Raw genomic sequence first — 23,215 nt, 5'->3', positions numbered from 1 at the left:
CTGGACCTACGAGCCCTCAATCTCTTCCTCAAGAAGGAAAAGTGCAAAATGCTCACTTTGGCTCAGGTCGTGTTTGCCCTGGACCCAGAAGACTGGATGGTAACCTGGGACTTGCAGGACACTTAATTCCATATCCCCATCTTGCATGCCCACAGACGTTACTTGCCATCCATGGTAGGCCACAAGCACTTTCAGTTCATCGTGCTTTCCTTTGGTCTTACCAGTGCCCCTTCATGTGTTAACTAGGGTGACGGCAGTGGATCCAGCCCATCAGCGGAGATGAGGGGTGTCCAGTCTTTTACTGCCTCGAACACTGACTGTTGAAGGGGAGCTCACCCCAGGCTGTTGTCTCCCACCACCAGACTACTGCGCACCTCTTGCATTCTCTGGGGTTCACTATAAATGTGCTGAAGTCACAACTGTTTCCCTCTCAGATGCTCCCTTTCACCTGAGCTGTTCTGGACACGGTGACAGTCTCTTGCTTATCCTCCCAGGCAGCTAGTCCAGGTTATTCACGATATGATACTCCTGTTTCTGCCTCTATCCTGGATTTCTGTGAGACTGACTCCGAGGCTGCTGGGCCTCATGGCCTCCTGCATCCTGCTGGTGACACATGCCAGCTCTCATATGCAGGCTCTGCAATGGGACCTGAAGTTCCAGTGGGTGCAGCATCAGGGGAATCTCTCCAACCTGGCCCAGATCTTGAAGGGAACTGCGACGTATCTGCAGTGGTGGTTATTGAACCACTTTTGGGTCAGAGGCAGATCCCTCTCCCTTCCCCTTCCAGATCTGACAATAGTGACAGCTGCGTCACTCCTTGGGTGGGTGGCGGCAATCTGGGAGAGTTGGAGATCAGAGGAATGTGGTCCTCGGCATAAGCGGGACTCCACATCAACATGCTTGAGCTCTGTACGTTCCTACTGGCATTGAAAGCCTTTCAATTCTCTATCAAGGGAATGATAGTGCAGGTATTCACAGACAACATCACCGCCATGTGGTACTGTAACATACAGGGCGGGTGGGGTTTCTGGCCCTTTGTCAAGAGGGTCTACGCCTTTGGACATCGCTGGAACAGCATATCACTGATGTTTCAACATCTGACGGGCTCTCTGAATGTCAGAGCAGACAAACTCAGCCGAAAATGCCTAGCGGATCACGAATGGCATCTCCAGCCAGAGATGGCTGAAGGTCTTTTTCAGCAGTGGGGAGAGCCTTGGTTAGATCTGTTCTCCTCATCTGAGAACGTGCAGTGTCAGCAGTTTTGCGCCCTGGAGTTCCCAAGGCGACACTCTTGGTGATGCAATTTGTCTTGAGTGGAATTAAGGCCTTCTGTACCTCTTTTAACCCATACCACTCCTGCCCAGAGGTCTCTAGACGATGGGGAATAACAAGACCCAAGTAATTCTTGTGTGGAGATTGAGCTGAAGCGGTGGACAGTTTTTGACCTTCCTCCTTAAGTCTGTAAAATCATCTGGGCAGCCTCTCCACCAAAATGGTATACGCCTGTTGTTGAAAGACATTTATGGCATGATATACAGACAGTCTGATAATCCCCTTTCTGCCTTGCTTTCTGAGGTCCTACTTGTCATTCTTTCACCAGCAGGGCTCTGGTCTGGGCCCTTTTAAGGGATATTTATCTGCCATTTCTGCTGCCTTGTGGTTGCCTAATCAACCCTCTTTAAGTCTCCTATCGTACATAGGCTTCTTAAGGGCCTATTTCATCGCTTCCCTCCTTTCCTCTTCATTATCCACCAGTGGAATCTTAATTTTGTTCTGACCTTTTTGATGTGTGCTCCTTTCAAGCCTCGTCACAACTGCCTCCTCAGGCTTCTCACATTGAAAACAGCCTTCCTTCTGGCCGCAGAGTGAGTGAGCTGCAGGCCTCATCATCTTAGCCGCCCTACCACTCTTTCTATTGTGACAAAGTGGTGCTTTGCACGAGGGCCTCTTTTCTGCCAAAAGGTCAGGACCTTTCATGTAGGCCAATCTACCACCTTTCCTACTCTTTATGCACCCCCACATTCTTCTAAGGAAGAGGAGAGACTCCATCGCTTGGACCCAAAAAGAGCGTTGGCGTTCTACCTTGATTGTACAAGAGTTCAGTCTGGACAACCAATTCTTTGTAGGGTATGTGGATGCAAAGAAAGGTCTAGTGGTGCAGAAGCGATACATCTCTCATTGGGTCATGCTCTGCATCAAGATCATCTACACATTGGCTAAAAATCAACCTCCTGAGGGTTTGCAAGCTCATTCTACTGTAGCTAAAGTTGTGACCACTGCATAAGCACGCAGAGCTCTGGTCCTGGACATCTGCCAAGCAGCAATGTGGGCATCTCTTCACACATTTACCAAACATTAGTGCCTGGCCAGTCAGGTCCATAGGGATGCACACATTGCCTGTTCGGTCCTGCAGGACTTTCTCGTTTGAAATAGGTTTGCAGACCCTCCTCCAGGGATGGTATTTCTTTGGCATCTATTCATAAGCAAGGAACCTGCAGCCAGCTTGAAGTCTCTGTCAGATGGGCAAGTTACTTACCTTCGGTGATGCCTTATCCAGTAGAGACTATGGGGGTCATTCTGACTCCCGCCGGGCGCGGTCACTGCGCGCCCGGCGGGAGCCGCCAAAATACCGTACCGCGGTCGGAAGACCGCGGCGGGTATTTTGAGTTTTCCCCTGGGCTGGCGGGCGGCCTCCAAAAGGCCGCCCGCCAGCCCAGGGGAAAACGACCTTCCCACCATGAAGCCGGCTCGTAATCGAGCCGGCGGAGTGGGAAGGTGCGACGGGTGCTACTGCATCCGTCGCGTATTTCACTGTCTGCTATGCAGACAGTGAAATACAAGCGGGGCCATCTTACGGGGGCCCCTGCAGTGCCCATGCCTTTGGCATGGGCACTGCAGGGGCCCCGCGACACCCTCTACCGCCATCCTGTTCCTGGCGGGCGAACCGCCAGGAACAGGATGGCGGTAGGGGATGTCAGAATCCCCAAGGCGGCGCAGCATGCTGTGCCGCCTTGGAGGATTCTGACGGGCAGCGGAAAACCGGCGGGAGACCGCCGGTTTTCCTGCACTGACCGCGGCCAAAGCGCCGCGGTCAGAATGCCCTGCGGGGCACCGCCGGTCTGTCGGCGGTGCTCCCGCCGACCCTGGCCCCGGCGGTCTGAGACCGCCGGGGTCAGAATCACCCCCTATATCTAGCTGCAGATTTCTTACTGACTCATCCATCCTCCCTGCTCTGCAAATAGATTTCTATGGGCAGGAACTTCCATTTCAGGGCCCTAGTTTTGACCAGTGGTCAGTGTTCTTCATGGCTCTGCGGTTTTGGCATGGAAAGTTGTGAAAAGAAACTGACCTCGGCGACCCCTATATAGGAACTACAAAGTCATTTCTGGCGCCGATGTTGTCGACGATGGACATGGAACCGATCGACGCCACCTACTGATGCGCAAGAGTACTGCTCATGAAAAATCTTCGGGATCCAGTCTGAGCCTCTGGAGAATTCAAAGGTAAGGAATGTGGAGATAGATATAGGGCCTGATTCTAACTTTGGAGGACGGTGTTAAACCGTCCCAAAAGTGGCGGATATACCACTTACCGTATTACGAGTCCATTATATCCTATGGAACTCGTAATACGGTAGGTGGTATATCCGCCACTTTTGGGACGGTTTAACACCGTCCTCCAAAGTTAGAATCAGGCCCATAGTCTTTACCAGATACGGTGTTACTGAAGGTAAGTAACTTGACCTTTAGTGATAAGAAAATACCTTATAGTTAAGTCTAGCATGAAATATCTTTCGCAATTCTGTAATTATTAACATTTTGTTTATCATATTTTTTAAAGGTCCATGCTCTGAATATTTTAAGAGCGTTGTTCAGAGACACCCGTTTAGGCGAAAATATAATTCCATATGTAGCAGATGGCACGCAAGCAGCAATTCTAGGATTTACATCCCCAGTCTGGGCAGTAAGTTTGTGTTTTTTTTTTTTTTTACATTATATTGACTGTTTTTGTTTACGGATGGTTGGATACCTGTTATCTCATTTGATTATACAGCGAATATGACACACTTTGTCTGTACCCCGAAAAATGGTAATGACTGCTTTCCAACAGACATCAACAACTTAGTACGGTAAAATGTATGCCAACTGCTGCCAGCAGTCAAAGTCCAGTAATGAAAGTTCTTCCACATCCTTTAATCTGATATCCTTTCAAAATTGAGTACCCACAACTGGAGTAAGCATTGTCTTTGTTGTAGATTGTACTGCATTTTGTCTCTGAAGCCCTCCACAAAATGGACTATGTTGGAGGCAAGGAATCTTCCATATTGTCCATCTTTCGTTTGTTGTCTGTTCAGATGTATTGGCTTTGCCATTGCTTGTTAGTTCTTTGGTGTGTATATGTATGTTTATTATTACTATTAGATACATCACTTCTTTCAGAGCTTTACAAAACTGTCATTTTATTTATATTTACTTTATGAACTCATATGTTTGTTGTGTACCCTTCTCTTGGTGGCAATGTATCTTGTAATGTTCTTAGGAGATGTTACATCTCATGAAGGAGAGAGTAAGCAGGGAAACCCTTGATCCAACCCCATCCCACGATAAGGTGTCTGTACAAAACATAATTATTTTTTTGTATTTCCTGTTTTACTGCCTGCAGTCCTGAAGCCAAAACTTCTACTCTGGTCCTAGTGAGAATCTATATATATTCACCATATAAAGGCACAGTGACAATAGTCCTTTATAACTTTGGTGACATATATTCAATGTTTATTAACTTACATGTGTCAGTTCACCCAATAGTAAAATACAGTCATATTTTAAGGATATTCACAATTAATGTATAGCCCTGAGACTTTAATGTTAAAAGAAACTGATTTAAATTGTGCCTCTGTTGCACTTCTAGTGTGATTATGTGCCTAGCTATGGGCATCTGCTTCTGTGACTTTTGACAGTGCCAAAGCCTTCAAGCAAACAGTGGAACCATAGGTGGAGCCATAATAGCTGCTTCCAAATGCACAGAAGGCCAATTTACATGTAATTAATTTAGGTGTAGATTATTTGCACGTTTGCTTGCTGTCCTGAAACTCTTGATGGATTTACCTATTTAGACACTTGGTGACTGAAGCAAATGTTAATGTTACACTGTATTTAGCATTAATTCATCTATTCTACTAGCTTAAACATAACAGTTTGGCTGAGTTAACTACATGTATGTTTGTTTGTAAAAACCCTTCTCAAAGGGCCATGGGGCACGCAGGCGCTTCCAGGCCCAACTTTGATGGTTGAGGCCTCTTTTTCCTGATGTTCTGGGGCCCGACATACTATGGATCCTGAGCAACTGGGTCAAGTACTCGTTCTGCACTTGACTCTCAGTAGTAGTTGTGGTCGATTAGCCAAGGCTCCCTGGGGGGATTGGGGACAAGAATGGAGATACATGTCAGTGAACATGCCTCATAACTCAAAGTGCAAACAGTACAAGCAATAAATCAATGTCTAGTCCAATACTTACTTTACTCGTCACATACAAATGTATATAACATTGATAAGCAATAACAATCCCCCTTGAGGTCACCCAGCAAATTATTTTATTGTGCACGCCAAGCACAGCACTACATCTTTCGTGTCATGTATTCCTCACAGGCATGGATGCACTCAGCAAATGCACTAACCTTACATTTACTATCCAGTACTGCTCTACCCTTCTTCCCTTGCCAGGCGCACATACAACTAATGCAGAGTCACTACTCCTGCACTACACAGTAATCCACATCTACCTGGTGTAGGTCAAGAGTAAGTTAAACTCACTCCAGTGACACAGGGTACAAAGGTCCTGTCCACTACCACTGATTACTACACGATATGCTGCCACCACAGTGCTTGTGCTGCTTAACTTCTCGTGAAGGTTCTAGCCTTCCACCGCTATAAGGGTAGTGCTTTGGATGCCCCATCCTGAAAATAAGACTGCAGTCTGTGAGTTAAGCCTACGTCATGGGGCACATGCTTGATCCATGTTTGCCTATGATAGCAAATCATCATTAGGGAACCAGACAGCAGTACAGTTGGGCACTAAGGGTAGGGGTGCACATCTTTACCGTGCAGAGGATCTTTCTGTCCCAACAATAATAAACTGTTTGATAAATAATCAATTTTCACTCGAATCCTGTTCTATTGGTTCCTTCTCCGGCCTGCATATGAACATTTCATGTTCACGCTCAATTGCACAAAATGAGCAGACTGAACTAGAATTGTCTCATTTTCATCGTTTTTCCTCTCTTTCTTATGATATAATGTTGACAGTTTGTCTGGCATACAGACTTATGCTAACTGACTTAAGCTGAGTTTGCACTTTTTATTTGAAGTGAACTCAGTTTAGAAGACTGGTGAACAAACTGCTCTTCAAATATCCTGTATCCTTCCTTGAGCGGGATTTGATAGTGTTTCACTATAGCCTTAGAACCCACCGTAGTGGGCTTTGCCGGCCATCAAAGGCCTGCTCCCTCGTTAAAGGCCCGAGCCGAAGGCGAACAAAGAGAACATTGGAATGTTGGCTCCGGGCTGTTACCGGCCAGTAAAAGCCCGGAGCACTCCATTGTCTGCAATGGAGATCAGAACATTTCAATGTTCTAATAAAGAATAGTGATTGTAAAGTGGTACTTTTACCTCCCCAAAACACAGATTTAATCAGCACTATCCATTGTGTAGGTGCCATCGGTATGTTTATTTTTTATATAATTTATCATTTAGTGACTTTTGCCTCTTGACTTGATGGCTTTGACAATCTCTGTAGAAGATTTTTTGTTTTCTCTTAGGCATTCTAGAGAGTATACTCCTAAGAGTCAGGAGGAGGACGAGGCTATAGGGCTGGGTTATAATCAAGCACTGTAGATTGGGTATACCTTGAAGGATTCAATTCACCTGTAACTATAGACCCTCTGTCTTTGAAAAGTGCACAGATCACAGCTGCTTGGGCTTTCACTTTTTATGGTTAGGAGCCATCAAAATACATGGGGAATATACTGCTGTTATATATTGTTTGTTCCATAGTGGCATTAAATGCCATCCCTTTTTTAGGTACTGTCAACTACTTCCAAGTAGATATTGTGCATGTCAACCTCTAGCACTGTACATGGATTTCTGTATATTGTCTCCCTTATTAATTTGTTGATGCCACCAAGCAGTTGCTTTTACGAACTGTGGGCAGCCATGACGTTTTTTTTCCTCAGCCTTTGGTAAAATGTCTGACAAGACTTCTAAGACTTTCAGAAACTGATCACCATCAACTTTGTTAGACCTGATTATATGGTGATGCTTCGTCTGTCAGTTTTTGATCCTTTTGATTTATGTACAGGGCTGCCTGTAGTTCGGAGAAGGGTGTACATGTGCTCTTTATTGCATGTGATGTACTTCTAGAGTGAGATTAGATTTCCTGACAGCATATACCCACACTAACAAACCAGTGTTTTTTTGCACATGTACAGACATTGGAGAGCTCTGGACAGGCAGGTACACTGTACATATGACACATTTATTTTTAGTTAGGCTTTGAAATAACTGTGTGTAGTAACATGTGGGCCTATTCACAAAGGTAACTCTGCATATGTGGATTTATCACAAATAAATGTACTCTTTGATTAACTTTACTACTTTGGGATATTCGCCATTTATGAGTTTCTCAGAAGTCTACGCTTACATGTCTCCCCTCCCCCTTCTCCAGGTGGAGTCAATAAAAATGTCAAATACCACCGTGAAGTTAGTACTAGTTGTGCCTTTTTAACCGCATTTGATGTTCTGCACACTTGGCAGAGATCTCCCTATGACAAAGTATAGGGAACATTAAAAAAATGTATTAATGTTTGAAAAAATATTTCTATATTAAATGTTAGTATTTTTAATATATTCGGACATCAATTATTTTTTTCCTCATTTATTTTATCTCGGGTCCGAGCTTCCCTTCTCAATTCTGAGAAGGAGAAATTGTTGCTGCCTAAAGGTTTTTGGTGCAGTGCTACGGACATGTCCCCAGCAAAACAGTCAGCTGTGATGGACAGATGCCCATTCACACAATTCATCTTTGTGTGACTTCTGCCTCCAAAGGAATCCAAAGGCCATCTAGGAGAGGGTGGCAAAGATTTATATGGCCCATGCCAGGAAGGACCGTAGGGGGAGTCCAAGGTTAAGGACATGATCTATAATCAGGACGAGGTCAGGATCTTTGTCTCGTTCTTCCCCATCCTCGATGGAGAATAAGAGGCAGAACGAGAATTAAAAGAAGCACTCTTCTTCTCCTAGAAGGTCGACATACAAGGGAAGTCTCCACCTTGTGCTTTGCCCCAGGTCCCTTCTCTCCAGAGCCTAAATTAGTGGCATTGTTCTGTAAGTCATCACTGATACCCCCAATACTGCTCCAAAGCATACCAAAAAGTGGAATGCTTGAATTAATTTTAGCCACTAGTAAATACTCAGGGCCACATCCCAGGCCTTTGTTATTTTACACACCATGCCACCTCAGTTTGGACCCTGCTTCAGTGGGAACAGTCCAACTTGAACTGCCAAACCAGATCCTCTCTGAACCAGAACACAAGCAACTCAGGACCAGGTATTTCTTAGTTAGGGCTCATCGGCAAGGTATAGCTTGGTTATAGTGATACAGTGTGCACAGGACCCACGTCTTGGCATACATGCCCCAATTAGGGCGACATAATACAGTATACACAAAAGTGATGAGTGGAATGCTTGAATTAATTTCAGCCACTGGTACTTACTCAGGCCATATCTCAGTCCATCGTTTTTTGCACACCATGCCACCTAAGTTTGGAGTCAGCCATATGCAAGTCAGTCTTGACCCTGCTTCAGTGGAAACAGCCCAGCCCGAAAAGCTAGACCTGGTCCTCCCTGATCCAGAACACAAGCAATCTACAGCATTAATCCACCACAACTGTTCTTCCATTGACAAATGGAACAGGCTATCAAGCCAATTGCATATTGACTGCAAAGGACTATTATTTAGAATGGTCGAGAGGATACTTATGCTGACTATCGACACCACTATATTGTAAACTGATCTGTGGTGTCCATTGAGTTAGCTAATGTGTAGTTCTATGACCCATTGTCTTGTTCTGGTTGTAACATTATGTAACTGATTAAATAATTCACAGCACTTGTAATTTGAGTGTGCCTCATCATCATCACAAATTCATAAAAAAGTTTTTTTTTCAAGTGAATAAGAAACATAATTTATTAATGGTCTAATGGAATGTTGTGATTGAATACTATTGGTACCACTCATTGAAAATAATTAATTGTATTGTAAAATATTTTCTTCAGGGGTTATTTTGTGTCTAGACCCATTCCTCCTGAGCTAGTCTATCACTTTACTCACCTTCCGTCCACTGCTCCACCTAGGAGGAGGCATGGGAGCACATCATGGACCCTACTCATGGAGTGAGCTATTACCTAAGCCACACAAAAGACATCAGTTCTGACAAACAGTTCTTTATTGGGTACAAAGGCAACAAAAAATGTAAGTTGGCTCCAAAGAGAACACTTTTAAAAATACTGCTGTGCATCAAGATATGCTGCACACTGGCATAGAGAGAACCACCTTAGGGTGTTCAAGCTCACACCACCAAGTCAAAGTCTTCCACCCGAGCTTTGGCGAGAGGAGTACTGGTGGAAGAAATCGGTAAAGCACCAATATGGGCTTCCCTCCACACCTTTGCTAAACACTGTTGTTGCAATTATGTGATTAGGATTGTTGGTCTACTCAGTCCTACAGAATTTCATTGTTTGAATTTCCATCAGACCCACCTGCTTGTGTCAGATGGGCATGCATTGCTTGGGAATCTGTTCCAAATTGAGGAAGGTGCAGATAAAGTTATCCATCAGAAGAATAAATGAATTTACTTTGGTAACTATCTTTCTGGTGGATACTCTTTCAGACACAGTGGTCTGCGTGGTGATGCAAAATGCCATTGGGGTTGAACCCTTCCCCTGAGACGATGATAGAATGTCCTATGGGTACAGTTCCCCCGGATGTCACTTCATTCATGCTGTGCTACAGAAGGTAGCAAAAGTATTGGAGTTGCCCCCACCAACAGTGAATTACAGGTCTAATATATTGACAGACCTCCTTAGCTTCTCCTTGCATGAGCAGCCTGTTAGAGAGAGGGTACTCACCTTTCTGATGACATGGAATGGCGTAACATCAAATCAGTGGATCTTACAAATTATCCAAATGTTTACATTGTCCATTTCCAATACGCGCTACCCCATGTCCCTCCTCTCAGTTATCTGTGTAATGGGATCTCCTTCAGTTTCTGCAGCATGAGTTGGTGATCCAGCTGCAGATAGAAGCTTTGGAGTAGGAAAATGAGCAAGGGTGCTACTGGTAGTACTTCTTGATCCCCAAGAAGGATAGTGGTCTTTGTCTAATCCAAGACCTCAGGGTTTTGAACTTGTTCCTCTGCAAGGAAAAAGTTCAAGATGTTGTTTCTGTCTCAGGTTCGTAATAATGCTTATGCTGGATGTTGTTCCTCATCTTGCAAGACCTCTCTTTCCATATACCAATCCTGCAGTCTCACAAGAGGTACCTGTGCTTCAAAAGGGGTCCACTCACTACCAGTTCACAATCGTCAATTTCGCATTGATATCCGCACCTCAAGTCTCTACGAAGGTGATTTTAATGGTTGCAGTCCATCTCAGGAGGTCAGGGTTCTTGCTATTGCCATACCTGCACAACTAGCGGCTCAAAAGAGGTTTGTCACAGATGGTGTTCTGTGTCGAGCAGTCAACACTGTCCATGCTTTATGACTTGAGCTTTTCCATCAACATGCCTGCCTCTCACCTAGAGCCCTCTTAGCACTTCTTCTTTGTAGGGGCAGTACTGCAGCCTTTCCTCCTCCCCAGAGGATCTGAGACATTGTGTATGACTCCGATTTTTCAGGATGGGGTTTGGATTCCAGTCCTGACTGTCTTACTAAACAGCTAGGTCTGCTGTTATATTGCTTCCTCCTGGCCACGTACTCATGCTGCCACATGAAGGCTCTCAAATGGTGCCTCCAGAGGCAGTGGTTCCAGCATGGAGGAGGATCTGACAGACACAGTAGTTAGCACCTGGGAAGCTGCAGCAGAAGGGGACTAGTGGTTGGTGGAGGAGGACCTGTCCTCCACTAGTGGTCATCATGGTTGTGAGGGATGCATACATCCTTGAATGGGGTGCTAATCTGGAGAAGCTGGAGACCAAAGGCCTCTGATCCCTAGAAGAGCAGACTCTGCACATTACCCTACTAGAAGTGAGGGCAGTTCAGCTGGCTCCCAAGGCCTGCCTCCCTTCGCTTCACAGTCACTCCAGAGCTTAAATTATAATACAACTGCGATGTGGTATGCCATCAAGCAGAGGGGAGTTGGGTCTCACATTCTCTGTCAAGAAGTAGTGAGGCTCTGAGCATGGGCTCATTGGCAAGGAACTTGGCTAGTTGACATCCGCCTGGCCTATTATTTCAATACCAGTGCCAACAGCTTGAATATGCATCATTTTACTGATCATGAGTGTCATCTCTAGTCGAAGGTGTTACAGTACATCTTTGCCATGTGGGGCACTCATCAGAGGGATCTCTTTGCAACTGGCAGCAATGCCCATTGCCTTCAGTTCTGTGCCTTCCGGTATTTACTACAGGGGTCCATGGATGACGCGTTTTGAGGTGGGACTTGCCACTTCATTATGCTTTTCCCACTATAGCCTTTATTTCTTGGGTTCTGTGGAAGATTTGCCAGGACCATGGCTAAAATCTTTATCTACTCATTCTGGCTGAGAAAGGTGTGAAATTCTGACTTTCTGCACCTTTCCCAAAGTCTCCCGCTCAGGATGGACTTTCGTCAGCAGTGTAGGTTCTGCATCCCAATCTTTGAAGTCTACACCTTCATGCTAGTAGTTTGAAGAGGAGCACTTGAACTCTTTCTAGCTGCAGACGGAGGTGGTTGACGTGATCCTGTCTGCTTGTTAATCCTCCATCAAAACAACTAATATGGACGTGGAATAGGTTCTTCGCTTTGTTTGTGGAGTACAAGGTGGATCCCATGAGGGCTTGCCTGTCTGAAGTTCTCCTGTTGGTGCTCTCAGTGGCAATGCAGGGTTCTGTGGTGGCACTGTCAAGGGTTACATCTTGATCCTTGCACCCTTTCTCTGCCTCCCAGACCAGCCGTCCCTGTTCAGATCTCCAACAGTGATCAGATTTTTGACTGGCAAATCTGTTTCCACACACTCCATTTGTCATGCCCCAGTGGGACCTGAACCTTATTTTGATGTTTTTGGTGGGTGCTTCATTTCAGACCCTTTCAGATCTGCCAGATAAGCTGTGTTTCTTGTGGGAATTATCTTGGGTTGATGCATCAGTGAGTTACAAGCACAGAGTATCCCTCCTCTCTCCCCCATACACAGGCTTCTTCCTGACAAACTGGTTCTTCAAACTAAAGCATCTTTCCCTTCCAAGTGTGGTGATCCCTTTCCATTTTGGGCAGTATTGCCCTTCATACCTTTTGCCTGCTACCCCAGTCTGCCAATTAGGAGAAGAGGCTACACTAGCTAGACCTTAGAAGAGTGGTCAGTTTCTACATGGACAGCATCAAGGGGATCAGTCCTGATACCCAGCTAGTTACAAGGCAGCGAAAAGCGTCCGAGAAGTGATTTTGTCAAGATCGATTATTTTGTATATCAAAATGTGCTACCTCTGTGCTAAGAAGGAACAACCAGATTCCAGCAGTTCCCCTCTGTGTTTCGTCTCTCCCACTCCAGAAGGGACGACAGTATCACAATATAACGGTCATCTCCATGCAATGTTAGTTCTTTTCTTTCTCCACCTTCTGATGCAGAGTTGGTGCTCGCTCCCTCAATTTCTGTCACTTGAAAGAAAATTCCCTTACATTTTTCCCAGTGTGAAAGGTACAGGACTGCCCCTAATAGGATCGGGGTTCAAACATTGTAAAGATTACCTCAAATAGATATATGTGACTGATCCGCATGAGGTCGATCCCTGGTGTCTCGACTCCGTGCATGACTTGAAGTCAGATGACAGATGTGCCCAAATTAACCCAAAGAATATCCGAGATCTCAAGGCCAAACTCTACATCGCAGAGAACTGTGAGAAGGCTTGGAAGGTCAGATCCTTATTGAAGTTTAGAACAGAGACAATATTGAGGATGTTCCTGAGAGGCATTAATCAATCAAACAGTCATTTTAAAAGCGCAACACTGTCACCCGTAGGCGTATCTGGGCACTGAGGTTGCTGCATCTGCATCAAAAAGCCAGGTCTTGAGTTGCTTTCTAAAGTCTGTCAGGGAGGGTTCCGCTAGGAGGTAGAGGTTATTCCAGGCTTTGGCAGTGATGTAGGAGAATGCATGGCCCTCACTATAGGTGTGATGGATGCAGGGGACATGTGCGAGGGTGAATGGAGTAGAGCGCAGGGAAGATGGAAGTTCAGCCGGTGTTTGATGTAGGAAGATCCTTGTTTGTGGAGGGCTTTGTGGGTGTGTGTGAGTGTCTTGAATTGGCATCTTTTCTGGACAGGGAGCCAGTGCTTGGGGAGACCCAGAATGAATATGGCTGCTGCGTTCTGTATTGTCTGCAGTTTCCTGAGGAGCTGGGAGGAGATACCGGTGTAGAGCTTGTTGCTGTATTCGAGGCAGCTGTTGACGAGGGCTTGTGCGACTATCTTTCTGGTGTTTTCTGGGATCCATCTGAAGGTCTTGCGGAGCATGGGGAGGGTGTGGAAACAGAAGGAGGCGACTGCATTGACTTGTTGTTTCATGGTCAGTTGGCTGTCTAGGATTATGCTGAGGTTGCAAGCATGGTCAGTTGGTGTGGGAGTGGGTCCGAGTTCTTCCAGCCATCATCTGTGGTCCCAAGTGGGGAGGTGTTCTTTCTGAAGACAGTACCTCGGTTTTGTCAGAGTTCTATTTGAGGAAGCTGTCTCTCATCCAGTCGGCTACGTCGGTCATGGCGTTGCAGAAGTTGGTTTTGGAGTTAGAGGGGTCTTTAGTGAGCGAGAGTATGAGCTGAGTGTCGTCGGCGTAGGAGATGATGTTGAGTCTGTGGGATCTGACTATGTCCCCAAGGGGGGGTCCATGTAGATGTTGAACAGAGTGGGGCTGATGGATGATCCTTGGGTCACGCCACATATGATGTTCTTGAAAGAGGAGGTGAAGGAATGTAGACGGATGCTCTGGGTGCGTTCTGAGTGGAATGAGATGATCCACTTGAGGGTGTTTTTTTGGATGCTGATTTTGTGGAGTCTGTTGATGAGGATGTGGTGGGCGACTGTGTTGAATGCTGCAGACAGGTCAAAGAGAATCAAAGCTACTGTTTCCCCTTGGTCAAAGAGGGTTCTGATGTTGTTTGTTGCGGCGATGAGCACACTCTTGGTGCTATGATTGACTCGAAAACCTGATTATGATGCATCAAGTAGGTGGTTCCGTTCTAGGTGGTCGTTGAGCTGTTGGTTGATGACCTTCTCAAGTACTTTGGCTGAGTATGTGCGCAGGGAGATCGGCTGGTAGTACTTGAGATCGCTGGGGTCGGCTGAGGGCTGATTTAGGAGGGTCTGATGTCTGCATGCTTCCATCTGTTTGGGAAAAATGTTGTGGATATGCAAGCATTGAGGAGGTTGATGAGTTCATTGCTGATTATGTTGGATCCAAGGTTGAAGAGATGGTGGCGGCAGGGGTCGGTGGGTGCCCTGGAGTGGATGGAGGACATAATGTTTACAGTGGTCTGGACGTCAAGTGGGGACCATGTGGTTAGGGTTGCGCTGGGGTTTGCTGGTTGGATGAGGTTGTCCATGCTGAACGAGGTCGGTTGAGGGTTAAAGTTGTAAATGTTGGCAGGCTTGCTGTGGAAGTAGTCGGCTAGTGAGTCGCAGAGTTGTTGGGAGGGGTGTATTGTGTTTTCTGTGGCTGGGTTGGAGAAGTCCTTGATGATTTTGAAGAGTTCCTTAGTGTGTTTAGCTGCAGTGTCGACTCGGTCTGTGACAGCTGCTGTTTTGGCCTCCTAGATGCGCTGGTGGTAGTCGTTGAGTGCTGTTTTGTATGTGGCTCTGTCCGAGGGGTCCATGGAGATGCATCATCGCTTGGTGGATCTGAACTCTGGGGTGTACCAACTGGCTTGTCTTGACTTTTGCTGGTTTCAGAGGGGCGACTTTGTCAGCGCCTTTGCTGATCCAGGTGGAGAAGTTGTGGATGACCTGGTCAAGATTGGCTGACATGTCGAGTGGTGTGGTGCTGAGAGCCTGCGTTCATTGGCTCTCAGTTATTTTTCCCCAGCTGCGTGTGTGGTGCTTTGGTGCTTGGTGATGGTGTGCTGGGTCTTGGAGATGGTGAAATGGACAATTGTGTGGTTGGTCCAGGAGAGTTCCGTGGTGTGGGTGAATTTAGTTCTGTTGATGGAGGAGAAGATGATTTTGAGGGTGTGTTTGGCTCCGTGGGTGGGTTTGGAGACTAGTTCCGTGAGTTCGATGTTGAGGTTCTCCAGTAGGGATGTGGAGTTGACATCCTTGGGGTCCTCAATGTGGAAGTTAAGGTCGCCGAGCATCATGTACTGGAGGGAGTCAATGGCGAGAGCGGCGATGATGTTGCAGGTGGCGTCACAGATGCTGGCCGGGGTCCTGGTGGTCTGTATGGGAGGGTACCTCTTATGGTTGCCTTGAAGTCGATGTGTAGTAAGAAGTTAAGGTGCTCCGTGACAGGTGTTGGGTCGTCGTTGGTGTCAGAGCATTGGGTGGTATCCTTGAATATTTTGGTGATTCCTCTGCCGTGCTTGTTGGGGAAGTCCCGGTTTATCATCTTCTATCCTTCTGGAGTGGCAGTGGCGATGTCTGGTATGGAGGTGAGTTTGAGCCATGCTTCGGTGATGACGGTGACATCTGAGGTGAGGGTGGTGATTGTGTCCCAGATTTCCATGAGGTGTTTGCTGAGGAAGAGGGCGTTTGATAAGGATGCAGTGCAGCGGTTCCAGGTTGATGGTGGTCTTCTGGGAGGTAGTGGTGTTGGGTCCTATGTGGGCAGGTGGTCCTGTGAGGCAAGAGAAGCGGCAGGTGAAAGGTCCTTTGGCAGAGCACAGGGCGGATGTGCAGCAGCAGGAGTCTTGGCGTCTGTGTTGAGGACCCAGGAGCTCGTCTGCAGGGTAGCGGTGGATGGTGGGAGGTCCTGGCGATTAGCACGGACGGGTGCAGAAGGGCTTGCCTTTGGCATGCTTCCAGCGCACCCACTGCGCGGCTGCGCCCTTCATTAAATAGGAAGGGAGCCAGGGAGGCAGTAGCAGGGCAGGCAGGAAAAAGGGCAGAACAGGAGGTGAGAAAAGGAGGGCGCGGCAAGAACAACACGGGCCTAGGGGCAGGAAGCCTGGGGAGGGCTGCTGGTGGCAGGCACAGGGTCCTGCGATCAGGATCTGCTGGCTGCTGGCCCTCTCCTAGCAGCTCAAGGGCAGCTCGAGTGCAGGTGGCAGCTGGGAGAGCAAGGTGGCCTGCTCAACTAGGGCCACACTGCGGCCTTCATTAAATAGGCCTCAGGGAGGGGCGCTAGGCAGAGCAGGACAAAGGGCAGGGCAGGAAAGACGGCAGAATGGAAGGCAGGAAAAGGAGGGCGTGGGAAGAACAGTAAGGGGCTTGGGATAGGTCTGCTGGTGGCTGACCCAGGGGCCTGCTACCAGGATCTGCTGGCTGGCAGTCTTCCTGCCCTCTCCTAGGGCAAGAGCAGCTCAAGGACAGGTGGCAGTGGGGAGAGCAGGAGACCTGCTCAACTAGGGTCGTGCTGCAGCCTTCACTGAATAGGAGTTGGAGGCAGGAAAAGGAGGGCACGGGGAGAACGGTGAGGGATCTGGAAGAGGTCTGCTGGTGGCAGGCACAGGGGCCTGCTAACAGGATCTGCTGGCTGGCAGTCTTCTGGCTGCTGGCCCTCTCCTAGGGCAGGAGCAGTTCGAGGGCTGGTGGCAGCGGGGTAAGCAGGGGGCCTCATTATCCATCATTATCCCACTCCAGATCCTCAGCTATGTGAAAATAGAAAAAACACAAGAAGTCCAAGCATGGATCCCTTCGTCCCACCGCTCCCACCTGGAGACTTCACATGAATGTCAGTTATCCTCTAGATCTAGTCACCCACCATGGAACAGTCTCCCACATTAGTCCAGATCCACCACATATTTCTGTGGTCCATTCGCAACGCCACAGCAGACTCAAGCTTTTAAAAAGGCTATGGAGGTAATTCTTTAGACCCTTCCAGGGCATTCAGGTGGGGGGTGGGGGGTGGGGGGAGGGTAATCCTGATTCTGATGCTGGAGCCCGCTCTGACTCCTTCTCTGATGCCTAACAGTGCGGCGGTTCCTCATGCGTTGATGGTGGCAGCAATGCTGCTGGAGGGCCAGCCCATTGCTTCTGATAGGCCGCAATCACTTTCTGTTCTCCATGCTTCCCATCAGTGCCTCTCAGGTGTTCACAAAAGTGATTGTGGCTGTTGCTGCCATCTGAGGAGGTTTTCCCATACCTCCACATCAAGCTGTTGAAGCTCTGGATGATCTGTTGAGAATAAAGGCTTTCCTCCCATCCATTAAGGGGAAACAGGCATGGGCTTTTACAGAAACATACTGCTGTATGGTACTGCAACAAGCAGAACAGGGTGAGGCTTTGGTTTTTTTCCCAAGAAGCTCTTTGCCTCTGGAACTGGGTGAGTTGTCAGTGCGTCGCCCTGGTCGTGCAAAATCTGATGGGATCTTTAAACGATAAGGCAGACAAGTTCAGTCATCCTGGCCCAGTAGGATGGCTACACTACGAGGTGGCAGAGTGAATCTTCCAGCAATGGGGAGAACTTTGTCTGAATCTTTTTGCCTCTGCAGAGAATGTGCGGTGTCCAAACTTTGTGCATTGGAGCTCCCAAGGCAGTTCTCCCTCTGAGATACCTTTTAGTTGGACTGAAGCTCGGAACTCTTGTACGTCTTCCTGCTCAAACTCTCCTGCCAAAAGTTCTGAAGAAGATCAGGAATAACTGGCTCAAGTCATCCTAGTGGCTCCGGATTGGGCCAGGAGAATGTGTTATCTAGAACTGGCCATGCGCATCTGTCCTCTGATCCAGCTGCCTAGCTGGGAGGATCTTTTGTTGCTTCAGCAGGGCAGGGTTTTGCACCCGAGCCTCCACAACTTACACCTCAATACTCACAGATTGTGTTTAGTTATTCTGGCAGCCTGGCATCCCTTCACTAAAACCATCTATGAAAAACGCTAGGAGAAATTGGTTGTGTTTGGGTGCTTTTAGGCATAGCCAACCTCGGAAAGCCCAGTTATCTGGCAGCCTTCTGTTTTTTCTCTTTGGTTGGCCCAGCAAGGCCTTGCTGTGGAGACAGTCAAAGAATGTTTGACTCCCTTATCAGCCTTTCCACGGTTACCTAATCAGTCATCTGTTTAAATCACCGGTTTTGCTGCATTTCTTGAAAGGACTAACCAACATGTCTTCTCTAAAAACTTTTGTAATGCCCCAATGAAATCAGAATTTGGTTCTCACATATCTAAAATACCCCCCATTTGAACCGATGAGCAGTTGCAGGCACTTACTGTCCAAAAACTATAAACATCACCTTTTTCTGGAACAAGCTAGTATTACAGACTAAGGTACCGTTCCTTCTGAAAGTTGTCACACCCTTCTTCATTGGGCACTCTTTCACCCTACTGGTTTTCTTTGTCTCTCCCTATCCATCCAAGGAGGACGAGTGCTCTGATTTTCTACAATAAATGCACTAGGGGCCATCAGGTGGACAATCAATTCTTCATTGGGTTCCCTGTAACAAAGAAAGGACAAGCAGTACAGAAATGGACTATCTACAACTGGACTGTCCTTTGTATTAAAATCTGCTAAGGATTGGCTAAGAAACAACTTCCAGAAGTCCTTTGGGCTTATTTCACCAAGGCCACCACTACTGTGATGGTGTGTGGAGGGCCTGTCTTAGGCATCTGCCAGGCTGCTATGTGAGTATCAGTCCACACATCCATGAAGCACGTCTGCATGAATATCCAGGTCCAGCTGAAGGGGCATTATGCCTTCTAAGTTCTATACAGTTATCTGGTATGAATCATTCCACACACCCACCAACTGGGAGGTACTGCTTTGGTATCTATTCACAACATCAGAAATCTGAAGTTAGCATTATCCATCAGAAGAAAAAGTTACTTAATTTTGGAAACTTTCTTTCTGGTGGATACTCTGTTTACCAGCAGATTCCTTTCCAACTCACCTTCCTCCTTAGTCTATGGAATAAACCCCCTTGGTCCATTTTAAAATGTTTCCAACTAGAGATCTGCACACTGGTGTAGTGTATTGCATGATTTAGAACGGAACCGTTCTGGCATCCCGAGGACTCCATATCAGTGTGACGCAATTGCTAGAGCAGAATGTAATGAAAGCTTGGTTTAGAATGTTGGGGTTCACATGTACAGGCAGAGGAATTAAGACGTGTGATTTACAGCCCTGTGTGTGGTCTAGTCATTCATCGGGTACCAGGCTGGGCATGATGCTACAATTGGCGACAAGATAGGGGATGATTAACCCGAAGAGGAAAGTGCTCTCCTAGAGAGTTTGCCGTGGTCCAAGCAAACTGTTCGTGCATGCCATGCGCGCCTTTGTTGAAGTACTAAGTCAACCGTTGCCGTGTGTGGAGTCAAAGTGCAACTCCAGCCGGTGTGAATGGAAAGAGAGCTTCACATAACAGTCTACACATCATTGGTCAAGAAACTACGACCAAGATCGTACAAAAAGGTACCGCGCCATGCAAATTAAAGTTATATACTATGCGGTGCATTAACACTGAAGGCCGATACAACCAAGTTTATAAAGTATGGATAAAGGCAATCATAAGTTGTCATATATTACTACGAACCATAGTTCTGGCTGACAGAAAAAGCACAAAAAGAAGCATACTGCTATTACTCTGACATAAGCGGGTGCATTACGACCTCAGCACTAGGGAGACCCAAGAAGAAGCAGTGGGTTATGCTTACTGAGCTATCCAGTACCTGAAGGGGCACACCATCAAAGCTGCCAGGTGGCAGCTCAGATCAACTCCAGAGGTCTCCATGAGTGACGGGGCTTCGATTGAGACCAAGAAGGTCAAAACTCCAAAGACTCTCCTGGGTGACCCAGAGGCTGAAACATCGTCTGGACTCACTGATGATGCAGATTCCCAGGGACAGTCAACAGCATTTGACAAGCTCCACCCTCAACATCAGCCACTCCCATTAACAGTTAAAACGCTGTCGCTTTCCTAAATCCACCATCATTAGACACCTCCAAAAAGCAAAATATTGGTGGTAGATGGACTGCCTGGATTGACACATTTGAAGATTTCATCGATGCACTTGAAGATACTGATAACAGGAAGATTATCAAATTCCTCAAAAAATCTTGCTGTTGATGGTGTGAAAGAAGTCATAAAGAAAATGCCAAGAATTGAAGAAGTCATATACCATCAGATTAAGAATGCATTGCATCTCAAGTTCAATCCAGTACCACATGTTGATTATGAACTTTGTTTTTAGTCAAGAACTTTAAAGAGTTGGCAAACCAATCAATGAATCAGTAGAAAGACTCAACACACTCATCAAACACTGTATGTTCAGGGAATGTAATGACGAAGAAGCCATGCTGCTTAGAGCGATCAGTGGATGATTGTCCGATTCATTCAGAAGATGAATTCTGCTAGAAACTCTTACTCTGGAGGGAGTGTTGATGACTGCCAGAGGTGAGGAACATGCTAAGAGACAAGCTACTGACGTGGAGGCAGTGTCAGAGAGAGTCAGTCATGAGTGTGAATAGTAAGTCGAAACAGAAGATTGAAGGACAGAAAGTGATGTCTACAAGCAAAAAGAAGTTTTTTTTCAGGTGTGGATTTGCATTTCCACATGAAGGAAAGTGTCCCACCATTGGTCAGATATACAAAAGCTGTGGTAAAGAGAACCATTTTGTGATGATGTGCAGAGCGAAGGAAAAAGTAAGTGTGATGCCATGGCGCAAAGGCAAAATGTCCTACAGAACATTCCAGAAGCAACGCTTTATGCACGGCCACAGGCCATGCAGCGACATCAGTTGAGGCAAATGGATACTAAACCAAGTTGATCGCCATCTAAATCATTGTCAAAGTAATAAGTAAAGAAAGTGATTGTGCCTTATCAATATTTACCTCAGAAAAACATGCACGTCGGATTGTTCGCCTGGAAGAGAAAAGTCAGCCAAAGAAAAGTCAACATGTCAAAACAACGAAATCATAGAAACACTGTCCAAAGGTTACATTGAAACTAAATGCCTGTTCAATACCTTTCATTATCGGTGCATAGATAAATATAATGCCTGAAGAAAAGTACAGTAAACTGTCTCCATTACTGTGGTTTACGCCGTCAAAGACCTAAGTATTCACTTGGGCTGCATCGATGCCCCTGAAGAGTCGAGGTTCATTTAAAGCATCTGTGAAAGATAAGAAAACAAAAGTACACGGACCGATCCATGTACTTCAAGTTACATCGGCAAGTGCCTGTTTGCTCAGTTTCAACACAGCTGCTGACAGGGGACTGATTTTGGTAAATTACAAGCATGCTCATTAAGAAATAGTAAGTCAATTCCCTTCATTGTTTCATGGTTTAGGAAAGTTAGACTATGAAAGTAAAGCTACATATGAAGATGTCCGCCCTGTTGCTCAGAGTCAGACAAGTTGCTTTTCACTTACAAGAAGCAATTGAAAAAGAACTTGAATCATTACTTAAAGCACACCATTATTGAATGTTCCACTGGTCCAACGCCATGGGTTTCTCCCATAGTGGTAGTGCCTAAAATGATAACGCAATTGAATGGTGCCAAAGTCTTGTTTCAACTTGATTTGAATAAATGTTTTTGTCAGTTAGAACTTGAAGAAAGCTGCAGATACATTACAACCTTTTCGACACACATTGGTTTGTTTAGATGTAAGAGACTTGGTTTTGGTGTGTCATTGCGTGAAAAACATTTCCAAGACGTCACACAATGCATCATATTACCCGTTGTGAGTGCATTCAATTATAGTGATGACACATTAGTTTTTGGAGAAACACACAGGGAGCACAATAAAGATCTGACACAAGTATGTCAGTTACTCAGTAATGCAAGTTTAACTTTGAATGCAGACAAGTGTGAATTTAATAAGACAAAACTGAAATTCTTTGGCCGTGTCTTTTCTGATGGTGGTATGATGCCTGATCCTGCAAAAGTGCAAGCTTTGACAAATGCTGAACCGCCACAAGATGTTTTAATGGTACGTTCTTTTCTTGGAATGGCCAGTTACTGTTCAAGATACGAGAGTTAATGAAGAAAAATGTTTCCTTTACACGGTAACTAGAATGTTGGAAAGTTTTTAGAGAATCAAATACGCCATCGAAAATGCAATGGAAATTGTATACTTCAATTCAAAGCTTAACATAGAGATTGTGTTTGGCGCTATCCCTATCAGTTTAGGTGCTATACTTGCACATCGTAGTGAACACCCAAATGCCAGATGACATATTGTGGCCTATGCTAGTAGTAGTTTGTCTTGCTTACTCACAGCCTGAGAAGGAAAGCTTGGCTGTAGTATGGGCTTGTGAACATTTCCATGTATTTCTGTACAGAAAGCCTTTAACTCCAGTGACTGACCATCAAGCGTTGCTAACCATTTTCAGCAATCCAAAAGCCAAGATGCCGCCTCAGATAGAAGGATGAGAACTACGATTGCAAGAATATGATTATACAATTGTGCCTTGACCTGGAAAGGATCAAAATCTTGCTGACTACTTTTGGAGAGTGTCTTTTCAAGGTCCTGTTACTCCATCCAAAACGGCTGAGGCCTACATCAATTTCATTGTCAAGTACACCAGCTGCTGTATCGTTAGCCCAGATTGTCACTGCCACTAGTCATGATAGTGGCCTGCTGAAGTTAAGATATAATTCCACACCAGTTGTTGAATAAACATCTGACTCCTCAGTAATGATGGTGAATATAAAATGCACAAGAATGTTAAAGATGAATTGTCCATAACTCAAGAAATAGTTATACTGCGAGGATCAAAGATCCTGATTTTGGGGATTTTTTGACAAAAGGTGATTGAAGTGGCTCATGAAGGACATTGTGCTATTGTTGCTACAAAGAGAGCTTTCCAAGACCAAGTTTGGTTTCCATACTT

The 23,215-nt window shown here is 46.1% G+C and overlaps 1 protein-coding gene across 4 annotated transcripts in view; it reads left to right on the top strand.

Annotated features, from left to right (window-relative positions):
* THADA (THADA armadillo repeat containing) overlaps positions 1 to 23,215 on the top strand; it is a 1,551,972-nt gene that overhangs the window by 518,723 nt on the left and 1,010,034 nt on the right. For all 4 annotated transcript variants that reach the window (XM_069233992.1, XM_069233989.1, XM_069233988.1 and 1 more), the window contains one exon: positions 3,841 to 3,963. In XM_069233992.1, coding sequence (XP_069090093.1) covers positions 3,841 to 3,963 — 123 coding nt within the window. The remainder of the gene's footprint in view (positions 1 to 3,840; positions 3,964 to 23,215) is intronic.

Source organism: Pleurodeles waltl, chromosome 5 (assembly GCF_031143425.1).
Source record: "Pleurodeles waltl isolate 20211129_DDA chromosome 5, aPleWal1.hap1.20221129, whole genome shotgun sequence".
NCBI lineage: Eukaryota > Metazoa > Chordata > Amphibia > Caudata > Salamandridae > Pleurodeles > Pleurodeles waltl.
This window is presented reverse-complemented; position numbering and strand designations above follow the sequence as displayed.